The 23625-nt window shown below is 45.0% G+C and overlaps 1 protein-coding gene across 3 annotated transcripts in view; it reads left to right on the top strand.

The window, feature by feature from the left end:
- The first annotated feature begins 2882 nt into the window (after positions 1-2882).
- usp33 (ubiquitin specific peptidase 33) overlaps positions 2883-23625 on the top strand; it is a 94409-nt gene continuing 73666 nt past the window's right edge. Inside the window, exons 1-5 of one of the 3 annotated variants that reach the window (XM_060830628.1) lie at positions 2883-2967; positions 19152-19214; positions 19319-19438; positions 21512-21565; positions 21658-21720. In XM_060830628.1, the coding sequence (XP_060686611.1) occupies positions 19358-19438; positions 21512-21565; positions 21658-21720 (198 nt within the window). In that variant the 5' untranslated portion in view covers positions 2883-2967; positions 19152-19214; positions 19319-19357. Of the gene's footprint in view, positions 2968-19151; positions 19215-19294; positions 19439-21511; positions 21566-21657; positions 21721-23625 lie in introns of all 3 variants that reach the window. The other 2 variants (XM_060830627.1, XM_060830629.1) reach the window with 2 other exon arrangements.

The following is a 23625-nucleotide window of genomic DNA, read 5'->3' as shown; positions in this document are numbered from 1 at the left end:
TTTCTGTAATACGACATCTCAATCCCATGTTCCTAAACGTGCTGAGTTCATCAGCTTTACTGTAAGACCCTTGCATTGAATTATTTGCAATTTAGTTCTTCAGAGTTACTACAGACTCTTGTCTTTCTTTTGTAATTGACCAGCTCTTTTCACGTTCAGAACCTTCCTCATCAATCTTTCTACAGACACTACCACTTAGAATTCCTTCCACCCACCACTCCCAGCAATCTGAAGTCCCCCTTAACTAGGAAATCTCTGTTAAGATATTGGTGCCTTTCCAGTTCAAGTTAAATGCATCCATTTCGAACAGGTCTTTTCCATCCCAGAAAAGATTCCAATTGGGCCAAAAACTTCAATACCTGAATATCTTTTTCACTCAGAGCTCAGTGAACGTGTGGATTATTTTTACCACAGAGGACTGTAGAAGCTAGATCTGCTAATCTGCTAGATTCCCGACTCAGGCGACTGTGTGGAGTTTGCACGTTCTCCCTGTGCCTGCGTGGGTTTCCTCCGGGTGCTCCGGTTTCCTCCCACCATCCAAAGATGTGCGGGTCAGGTGAATTGGCCATGCTAAATTGCCCATAGTGTTATGTAAGGGATAAATGTAGGGGTATGGGTGGGTTGCGCTTCGGTGGGTCAGTGTGGACTTGTTGGGCCAAACGGCCTGTTCCCACACTGTAAGTAATCTAAATTGTATTGAAAGCTGAGATAAACAGATTTTTAAACCAGTAAGGGAGTCAAGAGTTAAGAGGAAAAAGCAGGAAAGTAGAGTTGAGGATGATCGGATCAGTCATAATCTCATTGAGTGGCGAAGCAGACTCGTCTACTTTCTGCACCTACATCTCATGGTCTTAGTTTGGACCCTGCCCAGTCTGCATTGCAGTTGGAAAGTTAATAAAAACATCCTGGAGATACTGAGCATCTGTGGAGAGACAAAAACAGTTAACATTTCGAGTTGAGAATCATAGTGATTGACTGCTGACCTTCTCCAGCATTCTCTATGTTTGTAACAGCACCCACAGTATTTTGACTTTATTGCAGCTTCTTATCTCAGTGAGAGACATTTGGGGTCCAGGGGGGCAGGCCTGGAGAGTGACAGGGGCGGGGCGGGGTCTGGTGATTGACAGGAGCCGGGCTGCTGGAGGCGGGATTTGCTGACTGACAGAATCCGCCCGGCTGGGGGCGGGGTTTGCTGATTGACAGGAGCCGCTCGGCTGGGGGCGGGATTTGCTGACTGACGGAATCCGCCCGGCTGGGGGCGGGGTTTGCTGATGACAGGAGCCGTTCGGCCTGGGGGGTGGGGTTTGCTGATTGACAGGAGCCGTTCGGCCTGGGGGCGGGGTTTTCTGATTGACAGAAGCCGTTCGGCCTGGGGGCGGGGTTTTCTGATTGACAGGAGCCGCTCGGCCTGGGGGTGGGGTTTGCTGATTGACAGGAGCCGCTCGGCCTGGGGGTGGGGCTTGCTGATTGACAGGAGCCGCTCGGCCTGGGGGTGGGGTTTGCTGATTGACAGGAGCCGCACGTTTGGGGGCGGGGTTTGCTGATTGACAGGAGTTGAAAATGTGTTGCTGGTTAAAGCACAGCAGGTCAGGCAGCATCCAAGGAACAGGAAATTCGACGTTTCGGGCCAGAGCCCTTCATCAGGAATGAGGAGAGGGTGTCAAGCAGGCTGAGATAAAAGGTAGGGAGGAGGGACTAGGGGGAGGGGCGATGGAGATGTGATAGGTGGAAGGAGGTCAAGGTGAGGGTGATAGGCCGGAGTGGGGTGGGGGCGGAGAGGTCAGGAAGAAGATTGCAGGTTAAACGGTTGGAGGAAGAGACTCCTCCACCGGCAGAACATAACAACACGACGGCTGGAGGAGGAGTGCCTCATCTTCCGCCTGGGAACCCTCCAACCACAAGGGATGAACTCAGATTTCTCCAGCTTCCTCATTTCCCCTCCCCCCACCTTGTCTCAGTTGGTTCCCTCAACTCAGCACCGCCCTCCTAACCTGCAATCCTCTTCCTGACCTCTCCGCCCCCACCCCACTCCAACCTATCACCCTCACCTTGACCTCCTTCCACCTATCCCACCTCCATCGCCCCTCCCCCAAGTCCCTCCTCCCTACCTTTTATCTTAGCCTGCCTGGCACCCTCTCCTCATTCCTGATGAAGGGCCCTGGCCCGAAACGTCGAATTTCCTGTTCCTTGGATGCTGCCTGACCTGCTGTGCTTTAACCAGCAACACATTTTCAGCTGCAAATGTGTTGCTGGTCAAAGCACAGCAGGTTAGGCAGCATCTCAGGAATAGAGAATTCGACGTTTCGAGCATAAGCCCTTCATCAGGAATAAGCAATTTTACTCGAAGATTTTAACACATTTTCAGCTCTGATCTCCAGCATCTGCAGACCTCACTTTTTACTCGATTGACAGGGGCCGCTCCGGCTGGGGGCGGGGTTTGCTGATTGACAGGGGCCGCTCAGTCTGGGGGCGGGGTTTGCTGACTGACAGGAGCCGCTATTCCTGGGGGCGGGGTTTTCTGACGGACAGGAGCCGCTCGGCCTGGGGGCGGGGTTTGCTGATTGACAGGAGCCGCTCGGCCTGGGGGCGGGGTTTGCTGATTGACAGGAGCCGCTCGGCCTGGGGGCGGGGTTTGCTGACTGACAGGGGCCGCTCGGCCTGGGGGCGGGGTTTGCTGACTGACAGGAGCCGCTCGGCCTGGGGGCGGGGTTTGCTGATTGACAGGAGCCGCTCGGCCTGGGGGCGGGGTTTGCTGACTGACAGGACCCTCGGCCTGGGGGCGGGGTTTGCTGACTGACAGGGGCCGCACGTTTGGGGGCGGAGTTTGCTGATTGACAGGAGCCGCTCGGCCTGGGGGCGGGGTTTGCTGACTGACAGGAGCCGCTCGGCCTGGGGGCGGGTGTGAGTCAGTGGCGGATGGTGGCGAGTTGAGTGAGATCGGGGACCGAGCACCGGGTAACGGGGGTGGTAAGTGAGAACGGGAACCGGAGCTGGAGTGCAGACTGCCCTTGCGTGTATAACAGGCCTGTTTCTCGTGTGTGTCCGTCCTGAGGCGGGCGGGGGGCTGTGCTGCGATGAGGCGTCGGGCCGGCGGCTCTGGAGTCTCGGTGTAGGCCCGGGGATAGGGGGCGGCAGTGCCCGCCTTGTCTAGGCCCCGCTGTGGGTGCGGCTCAAGCCGGGAGTCGGGGCCCCGCGGGATAGCTCAAAAACCGACTGTCCCCCACCCTCTGGTTACCTACAAACCCTGGCCCCTTGTGCCCAAACCCTCGATCTCCACCCGTCCCATGTCACCCCCTCTCTCCCTCCTCCTGGTCATCAACTTCCACCCTCACCCTTCATCAACCTTCCTCCTCCTACTCTGGCCATCAAATCCTCGCCCTTGTCATCAGACTCTTCTCTCCCACTCTATCGTTTTGCAGTTGTCATTTCAACAGGTTGACATGGGCTAGAATGCCCCTGCCAGGCTGAGTAGGCATAATAAATTGGGAGGTATTAATTATTGGTTGGCTGTAGGTTTGTAGGCACCCTGGCAAAGTGAGTGATTTTTCTCTTGTGTGGTTTGCTTCACCTCCCCCCCCCACCCCCGCACCAGTTGCTCTTGAGTGAAACATAGAAAACACAAACCAGGAGCTGGACCAGGCCATTTGGCCCTTTGACTCTGCTCTGTTATTCACCTGATCCTCTATCTCAACCCTGAATTCCTGTTTTCTCTGCATTACCCTTAATGCTTTTAATATCTAAACATTAATCAATCTCAATAATCGAGACGCTCAGAGACTTGTCTCCACAGCCTTTTAGAGTCATAGAGATGTACAGCACGGAAACAGACCCTTTGGTCTAACTTGCCCATGCCGACCAGATATCCCAACCCAATCTGGTCCTATCTGCCAAGCATCTGGCCCAGAGAATTCCACAAGCTGACTCTGTGTGAAGAAATGTTTGTGCATCTTAGTCATGAATGACCTACCTTGCAGATCGTGAGGACTGCAGATGCTGGAAAGTTAGAGTCAATAAAATGTGGAGCTGGAAAGGCACAGCAGGTCAAGCAGCGTCAGAGCATCACAGCATCCTTAATCAAGGTGAAGAGTCCTGACCAAAATGTCGACTCTCCTGCTCTTCTGATGCTGCTTGACCTGCTGTGCCTTTTCCAGCTCCATATTTTATCAATTCATAATTTACCTTGAGACTGTGACCCTGGTTCTAGACTCTCTAACCAAGGGAAACATTCTCCCTGCATTGTCTGTCTAGCCTAATTAGAATTCTACATGGTTCAATTAGATCTTCTTTCATTCTTCTATACTTCAATGTATGGAGGCTGAATTGATGCTTTCTTGAATTGCTGCAGTCGGCTAGATGGCAAAAGCACTCCTACAGTTCTATCAGGCAGGGAGCTCCAGAATTTTGATCCAGTGACAGTGTTTCCAAGATGGAGTATGGTGATGACTTTGAGCATATGGTGAAGAATGTGGAAACTATCAGCATAGGGAGCAGTTGAAATTGTGGCTGCATTTAGGGGAAACTAGACAAATGAGGAAGAAGGGTTACAATCTTAACTGTGGAAAGAGGGATGAGGACTCAATAATTAAACATTGGCATGGGTTGGTTGGGCTAATTGGTCTGTTTCTATGTCTGTTATATCCTGTCTAATCCTATGATGGTTTTCCTGCGTCTCTGCTGTCCTTCTATATACAGTAGTGGCGATTGAGAGTTTCAGAGGTGACTTAGTGACAAGTCTGGGTGTTAAAAGTCTAAGTGTTTGTGTGAGGAATGGCAGGCTCAGTACCTGGTCTGTATGTGAGCTGTGAAGTATTGGAAATGAACAGAGGTGGAGATTTGAATGTCCAAAATTGATAGTGTTGAATAGCAACAAGGAAGAAATATTCTACAGATCTCACAGAGGATGTTATTCATAAGCAGATGCTGCTGCGGTTATTATTATCAGATTATTGTACATTTCCTAATTCTTTCTGCTCCACCCATCTCAGTTAGATATGCTGATTCATTTTGAGGTACATGTCTACGGGGTGTCAGCAGATCTTTGGCACTTTGTTCACTTGGCTGCCGGGAGAGTGTGTCGGTCAATACTGGATTGCTTGATAGAAAGGAAGATTAGAAATTGTGGGAAAATGGGACATGGGTTGCTTGAGCCCTCAAGCTTGCTCTGTCAATCAATAAGATAACTGGGGAAGATAATTCCACAAATAGTAGTTCTAATATTGTCATTGCATCTGTCCTCAGCATAGATCAGAACGCGAATCTAGGTATAACTGAGTAACATGCAGATGTTTCACCTAGTCAGCTCTGGGAGGAAGCTTGTATACTTACAATGTGTCACTGGCATTATAAATAGTAGATTTTTCAGAAGTCAATATGTCGCAGATTCGATGCTTAATGTTTGGTACTTAGGGAGGTCAATTCAGCTATAATCCTGAAATGAGAGGTGCTGAGGAATCTAAACTTTGTAAAACATTAATGATGGTGAATATTCACAGGATACTGCACATTTTTTTCAGCGTAATTTCGTGAGCAAAGGGTAGACTTGCACTTCTGTATAAACGTCAATGTTGAGGGGTTCCAAACTCTCATCATGCAGTCTACTTCACAATCTGACCTTTTAGCTGAAATGTGATACCCCTCCATAGCATCACTGCTCCTCACTACTTTGATTTATCCCTCTAGTGTATAATTGCTTTGCCCTTCCCAATCTGTCAGAATGCTGCATTCCTCCAATTCTGGCCTCTTGTGCAGCTTCCATCACTTTTGTCCCTCCTCTTGGTGCCGTGCTTTTTCACTGTCTTGGCTTTAACTTCTGAAATTCCCTCCCTAAAAACTCCACCTTTCTCTCTTCTAAGATGTTATTAAAAGCTTATACTGTTGACCAAGCTTTTAATCAGCTGTCCTAATATTTTTCTCTTTGACTGTGTTTATTTTTCTTGGATTTGTTCCTGTGAAGCACTTTGAGATGTTTTCTGAACATGGAATATGCAAAATGAAGTAAGGTAGATATTGTATTTTAAAAAATTTACAGGGATCATTTTTATTTTCTGGGCACTTCTGTTCACTTCCCAGTCAATATTTTGGAAGTGTCAACACTATTCCCTTCACTATCTCCAAACATTTAGATGTTTCAAGCTAAGAGGTACAACTGCAATATAAAGGAGCAAATATTTTCCCTTTTCAACTATAAACTGGAATAGAAGTTGGATCGACATCTAACTAAAATACCAGAAATGTTTTGCAACTTGGAGAAGTCATGTAGTGGCCATTTTTAGTTGTGCAAGGAATTGTTGCTCTTCCAGCAAGATTGATATTTAATTGAGTCAAAGGGACCAAGAATTTTTCAGTTCATGAAGGACTGCCCAAAGACTCAGATCGGTTCAGCAGCAATTTACTAAACTCTAAGTTCAGAAAAGCCGGAGACATCCAGAGCCTTTGAATTGAAAACATCTTGCTTCATGTGGGTGAGAAAACCAGGGAAGCCTAAAAGAATTCTAACAAGATAAGACCTGAATCCACCCAATCGATTATTGAAATGAAGAACAATCACTTTATAGTCAACAGTGTGTCATCAAAACTAACTGAGACACAATTTACTACTCTTGTGACCTGGACTTGTGATGTACGAAGTTTTATTCCCTGTCTATATTTTTTACACCCATAATATCTCAAACTGTCCACAATTGTGAATTAATGTGTGTGTATTTGGAGTCTTTAATGGGCATATTTTGAGTTGCATAGTAGAGATTATCAATCCTTTTTTTCCTGTTAAAATAAAATGTGCTTCCAATAAGTAGTCATTTTAGGTTAATGATGAATCCTGGTGTGAATTGTTTTATCCTAAATAGCAGTCAGTGAAGTAAATTAATCATTGATGTGGTCTCATTGGTATTTTCCATATTTTATGATGGTTTGTGGAACAGTGGGGCTCTGTTGTCAGTGCACTTTTCCCAGTTAAGTCTTGACATTAGGAACAGGTGCCAATATTTGTCCCGAGAGCTGGATTATTGAAGATAGAATGTGATTTGCATCCAGAAATGGAAATTGCATGTTATGTCAAATCTGTTGTGATCTACAGCTGCTGATCTGCAAAATTTAACCAAGCCTCCTTCACAAGCACCTTCCAAACCCATGACTGCTTTGATTTAGACAAGAGAGGCAGGTGCATGGGAATGCCATAAACACACGTGCAAGTTCCCCTCCAAACCACTTGCCAACCTGATATTGTGGCTGGCAAAATCAATTTTCTTTTGTCAGATGTGGGTGTATTGGCTGACCAGCATTTATTGCCCATCTCTAGTTGCTCTTAAGAAGGTGGTGGTGAGCTGCTTTCTTGAATTCCTGCAGTACACCTTCTGTGGGCTGACCCACAATGGCATTGAGTCAGAATTCTGGAATTCCCTCCCGAGCGACTGAGAAGGAACAGTGATATATTTCCAACTTGGGATGATGAGTGGCTTGGAGGGGAACTTGAAGGTGATGATCTGTGCCCCTGGTCACAGATTTGAAAGGTGCTGTCTAAGGATCTTTGATGAATTTCTGCAGTGCATCTTGTCGGTTGTACATACTGCTGCGACTCAGCATCCATGCTGGAGGGAGTGGGTTTTTGTGGATGTGGTGCTAAGCAATTGGGCTGCTTTGTCCTGGATGGTGTCAAGCTTCTTGAGTGTTGTTGGAGCTGTACCAATCCAGGTAAGTGGGAAGTATTCCATCACATTCATGATTTCTGCCTTATAGATGGTGGACAGACTTTGGAGAGTCAGCGTGTTACTTGCTGCAGTATTCATAGCCTCTAATCTGCTTTTGGAGCCACTGTGTTTATGTGGTGAGTCCAGTTGAGTTTCTGACGAATGGTGACCTGCAGGATTTTCATCGTGGGGGATTTAGTGATGGCAACACCATTGAATGTCAAGGGATAGTGATTCAATTATCTCTTATTGGTGAGAGTCATTATCTGGCATTTGTGTGAATGTTACTTGCCACTTCTCAGCCCAAGCTTGGATATTGTCCAGATCTTGCTGCATTTGAACATGGACAGGTTTGTTATCTGAGCAGAAGTGAATGTTGTTGAACTTTTGTGAAATTGTCAACAAACATCCCCACTTCTGACCCTATGATGGGGGAAAGGTCATTTAAGGAAGCACCTGAAGATGTTTGAGCCTGAGGAACTCCTGCAGAGATCTTCTGCAGAAGAGATGATGGACCTCCAAAATCCACAACCATTTTCCTATGTGCTAGGTATGACTCCAACCAGTAGACAATTTGCCACTGATAACCATTGATTCCAATATTGCTAGGGCTTCATTATGCCATGCCTGGTCTAATGTGGCGATGATGTCAGGATTGTCACTCTTGCCTCACCTTTGGAATTCAATTCTTTTGTCCATGTTTGAACCAAGGCTGTATTGAAGTCAGGAGTTGAGTGGTCCTTGTGGAAACCAAACTGGGCGTCACTGAGCAGATGTTGCTTGATAGCACTGTTGATGACACCCTCCATCACTTTACTAATGATCAAGAGTAGACTGATGGGGTGATAACTGGCCATGTTGAATTTGTCCTGCTTTTTATGTACAGTGTGTGCGAATGGGCAATTTTCAACTTTGTCAGGTAGATGCCAGAGTTATAATTGTACTGGAACAGCTTGGCTAGGGGAGTGGCATGTTCTGAAGTACTATTACTGGAATGTTCTCAGAACCCATAGCCTTCGCAGTATCATAGGAGAGGTGGTGGCCTAATGGCATTATTATGGACTACTAATCCTGAGACCCAGGTATTTCTGGGCACTCGGAATTGAATCCCACCACAGCTAAGGGTGGAATTTAAATATAGTTAAAATCTTGAATAAAGGCACTAATGATGACCATGGAATCTTTGTTGTCAGGAAAAACCCATCTGGTTCACTATAATGTCCTTTTAGGCAAGGAAACGGTTATCCTTACCTGGTCTGGTGTACATGTGACTCCAGATCAACAGCAATGTGGTTGACTCTGAACTGCCCTCTAGGCATATAGGGATGGTCCATAAATGTTGGCCTAGCCAGAAGTGTCTTCATCCCATGAATAAGTTAAAAACAATAAAAAGTATCCAATGTCTTCACCCATTTCTTGATATCGCCTTGAGTGACTAGAACTGGCTGAAGACTGATATCTGTGATGCTGGGGACCACTGGAGAAGACTGAGATGCATCAAGGACTCAGTAGTTCTGTCTGTATGCTTCAGCCTTAGCCTTGAAAACAGAAAATGCTAGAAGTCCGAGCGGGTCAGGCAGCTTCCATGGAGAGAGAGTAAGGTAACATTTTGAGTCTAGATGACTCTTCATGAGAGCAATCGTTTACACTGTGTTAGGCTACCCCATCGTTGAGGATGGGGATGTTTGTGGAGCTTTCTCCTCCACCATTCACGACTGGATGTGGCAGGCCTCCAGAGCTTAGATCTGCACCATTGGTTGTATGATCGTTTAGCTGTGTCTATCACTTGCTGTTTGGCATGCAAATAGTCCTGTTTGGTAGCTTCACCAGGCTGACACCTCATTTTCAGGTTTGCCTGGTGATGCTCCTGGCAGACTGTCATGCACTCTCCATTTAACCAGGGTTGATCCCATGGTTTGATGGTAATGGTTGAGCTGGGGATCTGTCAGGCTATGAGGGTTGCAGGTACTGCAGGAGTACAACATTGCTGTTTTTGATGGCCACAGCACCTCGTGGATGCCCGGTCTTGAGTTGCTGGACCAGTTTGCTATCTACCCCATTTAGCAAAGTGATAGTGCCACAAGCACAATGGAGGGTATTCTTCATGTGAATTCGGGGCTTCTCTCCACAAGGACTCCGTGATGGTTACCCTTACTGATATTGTCATGCAGATTGCTTAGGATGAGGTCAAGTATGTTTTTTCCTTTTATTGTTAGGCTGTTGGAAAAAATACAGAGGCATGGAATTGAGGATGATTTAGCAGTTTGGATTGGAAACTGGCTTTCTGAAAGAAGACAGCGAGTGGCGGTTGATGGAAAATATTCAGCCTGGAGTTTGGTTCCTAGTGGTGTTCCACAAGGATCTGTTTTGAGACCACTGCTGATTGTCATTTTTATAAATGACTTAGATGCAGGCATAGGTGGATGGATTAATAAATTTGCGGACGACACTAAGGTCGGTGGAGTAGTGGACAGTGTGGAAGAATGTTACAGGTTGCAGGGGGACTTGGATAAACTGCAGAATTGGGCTGAGAGGTGGCAAATGGAGTTCAGTGCAGCTAAATGTGAGGTGATGCACTTTGGGAAGAATAACAGGAAGGTAGAGTATTGGGTCGATGGAAAGATTCTTGGTAGTGTGAGTGTGCAGAGGGATCTTGGAGTTCATGTACATAGATCCCTGAAAGTTGCTACCCAGGTGGATAATGCTGTTAAGAAGGCATATGGTGTGTTAGGTTTCATTCGTGGAGGGATTGAGTTCCGGAGCCGGAATATCATGCTGCAACTATACAAAATGCTGGTGTGGCCACACTTGGAATATTGTGTACAGTTCTGGTCCCCATATTTTGGGAAGGATGTGGAAGCATTGGAAAAGGTGCAGAGGAGATTTACCAGGGGGTTACCTGGTCTGGAGGGAAGGTCTTATGAGGAAAGGCTGAGAGACTTGAACCTGTTCTCATTGGCAAGAAGAAGGCTAAGAGGGGATTTGATAGAGACATACAAGATGATCAGAGGATTAGATAGGGTAGACAGTGAAAGTCATTTTCCTAGGATGATGACGTCAGCGTGTACGAGAGAGCATAACTACAAATTGAGGGGTGATAGATTTAAGACAGATGTCAGAGGCAGGTTCTTTACACAGAGTATGATCAGGGTGTGGAATGCCCTACCTGCTAATGTCGTCAACTCAGCCACGTTAGGGAGATTTAAACAGTGCTTAGATAAGCACATGGATGATTTTGGGATAGTGTAGGGGGACGAGCTGAGAATAGTTCACAGCTTGGCACAACATCGAGGGCCGAAGAGCCTGTTCTATGCTGTATTGTTCTATGTTAGTTCCTTCATCACCTGCCGCTGACCCGGTCTAGCAATTATGTCCTGTCGGACACGACCAACTTGATCAATAGTGCTGCTGCCAAGCCACTCTTAGTGGATGTTGAAATCCCCACCTACGTTCGGGACACCACCCACGCCCTCCACCTCCTCCATGATTTTCGCTTCCCCGGTCCCCAACGCCTTATCTTCACGATGGACATCCAGTCCCTGTACACCTCCATCCCCCATCATGAAGGACTCAAAGACCTCCGCTTCTTCCTTTCCCGCCGCACCAACCAGTACCCTTCCACTGACACCCTCCTTCGACTGACTGAACTGGTCCTCACCCTGAATAACTTCTCTTTCCAATCCTCCCACTTCCTCCAAACTAAAGGAGTTGCCATGGGCACCCGCATGGGCCCCAGCTATGCCTGTCTCTTCGTAGGATATGTGGAACAGTCCATCTTCTGCAACCACACTGGCACCACCCCCACCTTTTCCTCCGCTACATCGATGACTGTATCGGCGCTGCCCCATGCTCCCACGAGGAAGTTGAACAGTTCATCAACTTTACCAACACCTTCCATCCCGACCTCAAATTCACCTGGACCGTCTCAGACTCCTCCCTCCCCTTCCTAGACCTTTCCATTTCTATCTCGGGCGACCGACTCAACACAGACATCTACTATAAACCGACTGACTCCCACAGCTACCTGGACTACACCTCATCCCACCCTGCCCCCTGTAAAAGCTCCATCCCATATTCCCAATTCCTTCATCTCCACCGCATCTGCTCCCAGGAGGACCAGTTCCAATACTGTATAGCCCAGATGGCCTCCTTCTTCAAGGACCGCAGATTCGCCCCAGACGTGATCAACGATGCCCTCCACTGCATCTCCTCCACTTCCCGCTCCTCCGCCCTTGAGCCCCGCCCCTCCAACCGCCACCAAGACAGAACCCCACTGGTTCTCACCTACCACCCCACCAACCTCCGCATACAGCGTATCATCCGCCGTCATTTCCGCCAACTCCAAACAGACCCCACCACCAGGGATATATTTCCCTCCCCTCCACTATCAGCGTTCCACAAAGACCACTCCCTTCGTGACTCCCTCGTCAGGTCCACACCCCCCACCAACCCAACCTCCACTCCTGGCACCTTCCCCTGCAACAGCAGGAAATGCAAAACTTGCGCCCACATCACCTCCCTTACTTCTCTCCAAGGCCCCAAGGGATCCTTCCATATCCGCCACAAATTCACCTGCACCTCCACACACATCATCTATTGCATCCGCTGCACCCGATGTGGCCTCCTCTATATTGGGGAGACGGGCCACCTACTTGCAGAACGCTTCAGGGAACACCTCTGGAATGCCCGGACCAACCAACCCAACCACCCTGTGGCTCAACACTTTAACTCTCCCTCCCACTCCACCGAAGACATGCAGGTCCTTGGATTCCTCCATCGCCAGAACATAACAACACGACGGTTGGAGGAGGAGCGCCTCATCTTCCGCCTGGGAACCCTCCAACCACAAGGGATGAACTCAGATTTCTCCAGTTTCCTCATTTCTCCACCCCCCCCCCCCCCCCCCCAACCTTGTCTCAGTCGATTCCCTTGAACTCAGCACCGCCCTCCTAACCTGCAATCCTCTTCCTGACCTCTCCGCCCCCACCCCACTCCGGCCTATCACCCTCACCTTGACCTCTTTCCACCTATCACATCTCCATCGCCCCTCCCCCAAGTCCCTCCTCCCTACCTTTTATCTAAGCCTGCCTGGCACATTCTCCTCATTCCTGATGAAGGGCTCTGGCCCGAAATGTCGAATTTCCTGTTCCTTGGATGCTGCCTAACCTGCTGTGCTTTAATCAGCAACACATTTTCAGCAGGATGTTGAAATCCCCCACCTAGAGTACATTCTGCATCATTGCGACCCTCCGTGCTTCCTCCAAGTGTTGTTAAACATGGGAGAATACTGATTCATCAGCTAAGGGAGGACTGTAGGAGACAATTATTAAAGGCATTGTGAGTCTGTCTAAACCAAATGGACTGCAGTGGTTCAAGAATGCAGTTCACCATTTTCTCAATGGCAACCTGCTTGGTCAATAAATGCTGGCCCAGCCAGTGACACCTAGATCTCATGAATGCATTAAAATAATCTTGCAAGAACCATTAGGAGTAGGTGTAGGGCATTAAGCCTTTTTAGCCTACTCTACCATTTAACAAGATCATGCTTTAATACATATTTCTGCTTCCCCTAATAAGTTTAGATTTGTGACCAACAAGTGTGTTGATTTGACTTTGCCTTAAAATGATTAAATCACCCCATTTCTATTTGTTTAAAATAACTCTGACGTAAACTTGATTAGTTTTCTATCAGCGAATTCAATCAGTCTTCTTCGATGAGTAGGCAGTTGTATGAGTGAATGATTCATTGTCACATATATCTTGAAGATACTGTGCAAAATGATTTGTCACCACAATCAGCCATCATTTTGAGTTATAATAAGGATAAAAAGAAATTACTTAAGAGTTCACCTTCTGTTGAAATTGGGGCCTCAAGCACAGCTTCTGTGAGATCTCTGCAAGGTGTTCCGGTCCTCAAGGAGTCCCACTCCAGGAACAGCAAAAATGGCGCCCATGCCCCCGGGCACCTTGGCTGTACTGCTGACGCCACCAAGAGTCCAGACTCTGGGCCTAGTATGGCCAGAAGATCTCGTTCCGGGTACAGCCACTGCCAGGAGTCCTTGCTCTGGGCTCTGCCACGAATCCAGGCTCTGGGCTTCACCACCACTGCCTCAGTCTTGAAGAGACAAAGAAGAGAGAGAAAAAAGCTGAAAAGTACATTGAGAAAATGATGCCACTAGCCTGGAGCGAACAGGCTCTGATGAGCCCGAACCTACCTCCCTTGCCAGTGCCATTGATCCGCATGGTATGTGGTCATATTAAAGCTGTTGGACCACAGCAGCAGCTTTTCTTGGCTTAATCCTAGTTTTTGTCTGCCTTCTCCAATTGATCTCCCATTTAAACCAACACTGATTTCTGATGGGCCAAAGGGGCCAAGTGCAGTCCACATTCTCTCAAACTTTTTGTGCAACAGACTGTGTTTGTTTTTTTTTCTGTTCTCATTTTCTCGTTTAAAATGTTCCACTTATGTCCTATTTGTTCATTTTAATACTGGTCAAAATGGCATACTATAGTATTAGTCTCTCATCAAAGTAGATCACACACTCAAGCACTAACTGTGTCCTGCCGACCAGGCCCTGCTGCTTATGGATGCCAGTTTTTGAGTGTTGAATTGAGGTCCTTTTAAATTGCAGTCTTAGTTCCTGCTTCCAGTTATAGATTAGGTATTCTTGTCTCGACTTCCTAAGTTACAACTGGTGGAGTGTAAATATGTTGCAGCCATTGTGTTTAATCCCTGCAGCAAGCTCCTCTCTCTACCAATCATCTGGACGCTGAACCAGTCTGTTTGCAGGCTTATTGTAGTATCTTGAAGTTGAGATGAACTTCTGACCCCATATTCACAGCACCATTTAAGAACATCCACTTCAACCTTCATTACACCCCTAGATTCTAACATTGCTTCAATTAATTAGTTGCTGAAAGTCTCATTTGTGTCTTTTACTGCTATTAGAGTAACCATTCCAACGCACTAATGATCAACCTCCCATATTCTACCCCTCTTAAATTTGAGGTTATTTTAAACCCAGTTTTGCAGCATCTTTCTTACAGGAAGTCTCTTTCACCCATGACCCTTGTGTTCATTGGGTAAAAACAATGACTGCAGATGCTGGAAACCAGATTCTGAATTAGTGGTGCTGGAAGAGCACAGCAGTTCAGGCAGCATCCAAGGAGCAGGAAAATCGACGTTTCGGGCAAAAGCCACCCCTGTGTTCATTGACACACACTGACTTCCAGTCAAGCAACAGCTGGATTTTTTGTTCCAAACCTTGTTTTCAGATCCTAATGTTCTCGCTTTTACCTATCTCTAGTCTCTTCGAACCTCTCAATACTCTAAAATATCTGCATTAATTCTGATATTGTGAATACCTGTGTTGGTTCTGTCTTCAGTTGCCTAAACTCTGGAATTCACTTACTAAAAACCCTCCTTCTTTGGAAAAGCATCTTAAAATCTGCCTTGGCAAACCATTGGCCATTTGTTCTCAATGTTGCCCTGTGTGTGGCTCAATGTTCAGTTTTGCTTCATAATGCTCTAGTGAAACACCTCTGGATGTTTCATCACATTTAGCAGGTCAGGTAAATATACCTGGTAGAAAGTGAGGACTGCAGATACTGGAGATCAAAGTCGAGTGTGGTGCTGGAAAAGCACAGCAGGTCAGGTAGCATCTGAGGAGCAGGAGAATTGATGTTTTGGGCATAATCCCTTCATCAGGAAACATCTTTCCTGATGAAGGGCTTATGCCCGCAACATTGATTCTCCTGCTCCTCGGATGCTGCCTGACCTGCTGTGCTTTACCAGCACCACACTCTCGACACAGATTAATACGTCTCTTGCTGCTGTTGAATTATTATTGCCAACAAAATAGTGGCAATCAGGCAACTGTTTTATACATAAGGTCCCAAAAACACCAAGCTCGTTAATTGCCTAGCTAATCTGTTTGTTGAAGATTAAATGGAGTTTATTTGTAACCTCTTGATTATTTGTACGCCCTGTTAGGACCATTTTCACATCCAGTTGTTTCAATATACTTAACAGCATGGTAGTCTGAAAACCGTCTAAATTGACAAGGAGAGGTCAGTTTATCACCATCTTCTGGATTTAATATAAGCCTTTATCATTGTAGTTTTAGCTTTCCACTTGCCCAAGCAGGAAGATTAATATCGGAGATGTTTGCTTCTGATAATATGGTACTGTTTTGAATTGCATCCTAAATTGCATGTTCCAGTGATTTAGAGCTCAAGGATCACAGTACTTCTGATTCAGATGCAAGAATAAACCAGTTAATTCAATCAAATATTGGAATGTCATCAAATGCCTCCTTCAATTTTCCCTTATTTTAAAATGGATTTCCACTCTTCAGGTTTTTTTAATCCATTCTGTTAAGCCAGATCTATGTTTCAAGGAACTGGCAAAGGCTATAGGGTCACAGAAAAAGGAATAGCCATTCAATTCTCCAGTCTGCACCACCATTCTTGGTCATGGCTGATCAATGACTTTAATACCATATTCCTGGGTTGCCTCTTATCATTGATGTCAGCAGTAACTAGAAATCTATGCAACCCTAAAAGCTTATTCTGCCATTTCAATTAAATCATGTGGCTGTAGTCTGGAGGTCATGGTTGGTCTGTAACCTAGTTTGTTGTCTGCTTGTAACCCTCAACATCCTAGCCTAACACGTTGGGCTGTAATTTCTGTGTCTAGCATTGATTCAATATTCATTCAGCAAATCTCTAGTTTTATTTCTCTGGAAGATTTATCCAGTTTAATCTCATTCTGCAGCCTGCTGTGTTTTTTTGTTTCCAATTTATTTTTCAAACTTTATCCCCTTATCTTAGATGCTACAGCAATTTGTTTTTTTTTTCCATTATTTCCCATAGGACATTCCACATCGAAACTGCTGTCTGTATTTTCTACCCTCCCTTACTGAATTAGAGTCATTGAGATGTACAGCACAGAAACAGACCCTTCTGTCCAACTCATCCATGCTGACCAGATATCCTGAACTAATCTAGTCCCATTTGCCAGCACTTCACCCATATCCCTGTAAATCCTTTGTATTCATATACCCATCCAGATGCCTTTTAAATGTTGTAATTGTACCAGCCTCCTTCACTGCGTCTGGCAACTCATTCCATACACTTGCCACTCTCTGTATGAAAATGTTGCCCCCTTAGGTCCCTTTGAAATGTTTTCTCTCTCAACCTGAATCTATGCCTTCTAGTTATGGGCTCCCCCACCCCAGGGAAAAGACCTTGTCTATTTACCCTGTCCATGCCTCTTATGATGTTATAAACCTCTAAAAGGCTGTCCCTCAGTCTCCGCGATCCAGCCCCAGCCTATTCAGCCTCTCCCTATAACTGAAACTTTTCTAACTCTAGCAACATCCTTGTAGATCTTTTCTGAGCCCTTTCAAGTTTTACAACATCGTTTCGATAGGAGGGAGACCAGAATTGCGCATAATATTCCAAAAGTGACCTAACTAATGTCCTGTACAGCTGTAACATGACCTCCCCAACTCGTGTACTCAGTACTCTGACCAAGAAAGAAAGCATACCAAACATCATCTTCACTATCCTATCTACCTGAGTCTCCACTTTGAAGGAACTATGAACCCGCACTCCAAGGTCTGTTTGTTCAGCAACACTCCCCAGGACCTTACCATTAAGTGTATCAGTCCTGCCCTGATTTGCCTTTCCAAAATGCTGCACCTCACATTTATCTGAATTAGATTCCATCTGCCACTCATCGGCCCATCTGTTATTTACATTAGGTAGCCTTTGACTCTGACCAGGTGTTTTTTCTCTATTTACCTTCTCAAAGCTTCTCTAACTATTATGTTGATCTTGTTCGTGTCAGGCAAAGTACTCTTTGGGAGTCCTCCGTGGTGTGTGTGATTCACAAACGTTAATGAGAAGAAGAATAGACAGTTCAATCCCTTGAGTCAGTTCCTTTTGTGGAGATGACGACAGTGTCCACAGCTTTCACAGTGACAAGGCTAACATGTCTGCACACTCATTGCTTGCTGATTAATCTGTACTTTTTATTATTTTAAGCCTGCATTTTTCAACTCTTCCTTTTCTGCTCTCTACCCTCATAAGTGACATTACTGCGGCTTGTTTTCTCTTCCTCTCTGGAACTGAACACTCACTATTTCAGGACTTTGTAAACTCCACTGACCCCTATATCCCTTGGAAGTAATGTGGGGCACGTTGAAGGTTCTTGTTCAACCCTTGTAGCAGATGGTACCGATAGCAATATGTGATCTATCAACTTTTAAAATCCATTCAGGAGATGTCAGCCTTGCTGGCAAGGATAGTATTTGTTGACAATCCCTAATTGCCATTAGCTTGCTATACCAATTCACAGGGTAGTCAAGGGTAAGCCCTATTGCCTTGGATCTAGAATCATATGTAGCCCAGACTGAGAAAGGATGTCACATTTCCTCCCTAAAAGGGCATTACTGAACTGAATGGATTTTACGAAGGAAAAACAATGACTGCAGATGCTGGAAACCAGATTCTGGATCAGTGGTGCTGAAAGAGCACAGCAGTTCAGGCAGCATCCAAAGTGCAGCAAAAACTGATACTGCCAATCAATACCTGCCATGCTCATCATAACTTTCAATTCCAATATGATTTGTGATCTACATTTAACAACATTTAATTTTATAAGTTCCTTTCCAGCATGTTCCCTTTCAAAGCTTGGAGAGGTCTCGTACCACAAATGGATCTTGGACTTTTTTTTTGCCCTTTCTTTCATTTTGTTACTTTTGTACTGACGACTGACTGTGCAAACACTACACAGACAGTCTTCCCTTTTTTTTGTGTGGGTTTCCTCTGGGTGCTCTAATTTCTCCCACAATCCAAAGATACGCCACTTGATTGGATTGGCCATGCTGAATTGCCCTTAGTATCTAGGGATGTGTAGGCTAGGTGGTTAACCAAGCTAAATGTTATGGGGATAGGGTAGGATGCTCTGTGGTGCAAACTTGATGGGCCGATTGGCCTCTGTTTGCACTATAGGGATTCCATGGGTCTATGAATTCAGATGTAAAAAACTGAATTTAAATTCCACTAACTGCCATGGTTAGATTTGAATCCATGACCCCAGAGAATTAACCTGGGCCTCTCAATTAATAATCCCATGGAGTTAGCACTGTGCTACTGTCTCCTCTTCGTACATTTACAGAAGTACTTTGGAATTGGTTCTTTACTGCTGCAGAATTTCTCATTTGAATCCAGTGGCTGGATGTGATTTGTTTGTGGAGCAAAGCAGAATATGAACACCTAAAAATAGAGCTTCATGTTGATGCTGACATCCTAGAGTGACATACACTAGCTTCAACAGCTTAAATTTTTTTTTAGAAAAGTAAACCATTCACAATATTCATTGGTTAAAAGTTGGTGCAGTATCTTTATGGTGTAAGATCATTTACGAAGCCATCCTTTTGATCTTTTTATAAAATGCAGGATGTGGCAGACTCCCTGCTAGGTGGCTTGCAGTTAGTGGAGTACTGATATTACAACCTTAAGGTATTGTGTTTTTCTGAAATCTTTGCTTTTTGACGAGCAGCTGTATTCTTCTCAAAATAGCACTATCTTTTTAATTGTAGTTATTTTCCCTGTCGTGTGGGTAGCCCTGAATCTGGAGCCTGCAGGAAGGTGTTGCTGTGAAGATGTCGCATCTAGCTGGTGACTGTATACATTTGGAATCAGTGGGCGAAGTAACAAAAGACGAACTAATTGAGAAATCTCATGTAAGTTGCTTAAATCACCGTTGTCGGGAACAAATCTTGATTTCTTCACCGACTTTTACACCTGACACATCCTCCAACACCTAGTAAATTTATTTTTCGTTTGTCGATTCATTTGTGTTATCCTTGGGAAGATGTGGGCTCCTTGTTACCAAGCAAACTGCTCCACTGTATTGTGTGGAGGACAATGAGCAGTACCACTTCAACAGAGTATGGTCTTCACTCTGACTGATGCCCTTGTGAACGCTGGGATTCACTCATGAAATCCTATCACCACTGTCCCAGCAATATCAATAGAAAAATGCACTGAGCCACCAGCAATAGACAAATGGTGATTTGTTTTATAACATCAGAGCAGCAATTGGCTTTATATTGAATGAGAATCTAATGTTTTTAAAAAAAAAAGTACCGGTTCTGCATTTTAAAAATGCGTCTCCTTTTACAGAGTAGGTTCACAGATCTAACCAGCTCTAAATACTTTGGTATGATACAACTAGGATGAAGAAAGCATTGTTTGAAACCTCAGAATATTGCAAACTGCTTTATAGCAGTGAAATACTATTCGAACATAGAACAGTACAGCACAGCTCAGAACAGGCCCTTCAGCCCACGATGTTGTGCCGACCATTGATCCTCATGTAAGGTAAACCTAATGTACGAACCCTCAAATTTCTGTGACCATATGCATGTCCAGCAGTGTCTCAAATATCCCCAATGACCTCGCTCCCACAACTGCTGCTGGCAATGCATTCCATGTTTTCACAACTCTCTGCATATACAACCCGCCTCTGACATCCTCTTTATACTTTCTGCCAAACAGCTTAAAACTATGACCCCTCGTGTTAACAATTTCTGCCCTGGGGAAAAAGTCTCTGGCTATTAACTCTATCTATGCCTCTCATTATCTTGTACACCTCAATTAGGTCCCCTCTCTTCCTTCTTTCTTCCAATGGAAAAAAATCTGAGCTCAGTCAGCCTCTCTTCATATGATAAGCCCTCCATTCCAGGCAGCATCCTGGTAAACCTCCTCTGAACCCTCTCCAAATATAGTTATTCCGATAATGTAGGGGAAGCAGTTGGGAATTTGCATACCATGCCCCCATGAACAGCAATATAATAATGATCAAATAATCTGTATAGTGCAAGAAGAGGGATAAATGTTGGAGAGAAATCAGTTTCTTTTGTTTGAATGTAACCATTGCTATCATGTATACCCATCATAGAACATAGAACAGTACAGCTCAGAACAGGCCCATCAGCCCACGATGTTGTGCCGACCACTGATCCTCATGTGTGCATCCTCAAATTTCTGTGACCATGTGCATGTCCAGGAGTCTCTTAAATATTCCCAATGATATCAGAAGGGTTTAAGTTTGGTTCCTCTAAAAGACAGCATGCCAGACAATGTTGCACTTCCCAGTACTGTGTTGATTCCTATTGTAGATTTTATACACAGTGCAATTTTGTCTCCGTCATGTCTTCAATGATTGAACCAGAACTTACATCTGAATATTATTTGAGTCCAGTGCTAATGGAAAGGAGATTGAATAATTAGTGATTTCTGTCTAGCAACAGAATGTCTGAGATGATGAATCCCTTACATTTTGGTTCCTGGAACAGTTGAGACCATGAATTTGCTATGTGCTTATCCAGTTCTTAAAACCTTCAAGCTGGCCAGTACAGTGGGTTTGAAAGAAGCAAGATAAACAGAGAGGCAACTTCATATTGTCCACCTCCAAAAAAAAAACAGTTCAGGATCACTGTGTAAAAGAACGAATTGAATAAGCCATGTTCTGGTTCAGGGTTATATGGATCATCACAGAGAATATCGAGTAAGGATCCTAAACTTGTCAATCCTGGAGATTGTAGGAAGAGAACGAATTAGGACCACCAATTTTTGTATTCTAGGGAATGTGGATTGAATTAAAAGAGCATGAGAAGGTTTGGTTGAGCCTTCCTAAATTACACATGGTGTGTTCCATTGTTAGTGGAACCTTACTTCTAACTTGAACACTTTTATATCTCTATCTTCCTACAATAGTATCTACATTCTCTTTTTTTTTTGTCTCTGTGTAGGGTACTTGTCAAGACTGTAAAGTTGGAGGGCCCAACTTATGGGCATGTTTGGAGGTAAGATTATATGCGGTCTGCGGTTACAGTGTATTCGGAGTGGTGTTGAAAGTTGTTCATTCTCATTCTGAGCTCTTTTCCTTTGTTAACAGAATGGCTGTTCCTACGTTGGTTGTGGAGAATCCCACTCTGATCACAGCACCATTCATTCGCAGGTAGACATGGAGTTTTGCTTTTATGAGTAAATAAGAAAGACAATCCTTTCTCTCGTGTATTTCAAAACCTTCAAACAATCCTGGCCACTTGTTAAAATGTGGTCACTGTTATGATATAAATGTTGCAGGTAATTGGTGCACAAACAAGCTACCTCCCATAATGACATGACAAATGTAAATATTGACTAAGAAGCCATAAAAACGCCTTGGTTATTTTTCAGAAGAGGGCCATGGGATATTTTATGTTCGTCCAAGAGGGGACAGATGAAGCAAAATGTAAATAGGTCATCAGTTTTTGAAAGGCACCACCAGCGTATGGTATCATTCCAAGTTATATATTGATAGAACTTTTACCAAATATTTTTAAGCCACCTTTGGTCATGACTGTATAATATTGACATTGCAGTCCAACCTACACCACATGCAGTGGAGGTCAAGATGGCCCACAGCTGCCTTTTCCAGGGCAGTTAAGAATAGGCAATAACTTCGCCAAAGCAGTGATGCTAACATGAAAAAGGACTTGTGAACAGGATCAAGGAGAATCCTAAGATGTTTTATAACTACATTAAAGGGAAGAGGTTAACCAGGGAAACGGTAGGTCCGGGTCCAATAGGCAACCTGTGTGTAAAGTCTCAGGATGTTGGAAGGGTTTTAAATGAATACATCTCCTCAGTCTTGACTCTGGAAAAGAACAATGTAGTTGCAGAATTCAGGTAAAGGGACAATGAGGAGCTTACATACAGCTTATTTGATATAGGAAACAGAGGTATCCCAGACAAATTCCTGGCCCAGATGAATTGTATCCCAGGCTGCTGTTGGAGATGAGGTAGGGAATTACAGGGGCTCTGACACAAACTTTTAATTCCTCTCTGGCCACGGGGATCTGCCAGAGGACTAGAGGACAGCTAATGTGTTTGCACGTTTCAAGAAGAATGGTAGAAATGAACCAGATAATTACAGGCTGCTGAGTCTCATGTCAATAGTAAGGAAACTATTGGAGAAAATTCTGAAGGAGAGAATTAATATCCACTTGGAAAGATAGGGGCTAATTAGGGATGGTCAGCATGGCTTTGTCAGAGGGAGGTAATGCCAAACAACCTTGTGAGAATTTTATGAAATTATGATCAATTGTATGGAGGGGGGATGTTCAGTCGACGCAGTTTGGATGGATTTTAGCAAAGCTTTTGAGAAGGTCCCACATGGGAGACTGGAGAAAGTGAAAGCACATGGAATTGAGGAAACTTGGTGAGATGAATCAGATTCCTGAAGAAGGGCTCATGCCCGAAACGTCAATTCTCCTGCTCCTTGGATGCTGCCTGACCTGCTGCGCTTTTCCAGCAACACATTTTCAGGTCAGAGATGAATCAGACACTGCTATGGTACTAGGACTCAAAGGGTAATCGCAGAAGGCTGCTCAAGTGACTGGAGGCCAGTGTCCAGCAGTGTACCACAGGATCAGTATGGGCCCCTTAGTGTTTGTTATATACATAAATGGTAGAGATAAGAATGTGGGAGGAATGTTAAGCACGTTTGCTAACAATAGCAAGATTGCTAGAATGGTTAGTAGTGAAGGAGATGGTTGTAGGTTACACAGAGATATAGATGGGTTGGTCAGATGGGCAGAGTAGTGGCACATGGCATTTAACCCTGATGATGATGCACTTTGGAAGAGGGAGTATTTAAAGAGTGGTGGGAGGTAGCTAAGAGAAACCAAGGGATCTTGGAATAATTAATTGCAGCATAGAGTATAAGAGCCAGGAGGTAATGTTGGAGTTGTACAAAGTGTTGGTTAGGCCACAGCTGGAGTAGTGTGCGCAGTCTTGATCACCTCACTATAGGAAGGATGTGATAGGAAGGAGGGTACAAAGCCGATTTACCAGGATGTGTTGCCTGGGATAGAGAGAG

This window comes from Hemiscyllium ocellatum, chromosome 9, assembly GCF_020745735.1.
Source record: "Hemiscyllium ocellatum isolate sHemOce1 chromosome 9, sHemOce1.pat.X.cur, whole genome shotgun sequence".
Taxonomy (NCBI): Eukaryota; Metazoa; Chordata; class Chondrichthyes; order Orectolobiformes; family Hemiscylliidae; genus Hemiscyllium; species Hemiscyllium ocellatum.
Note: the sequence above shows the minus strand (reverse complement) of the source record. Positions and strands in the feature narration are given on the sequence as shown.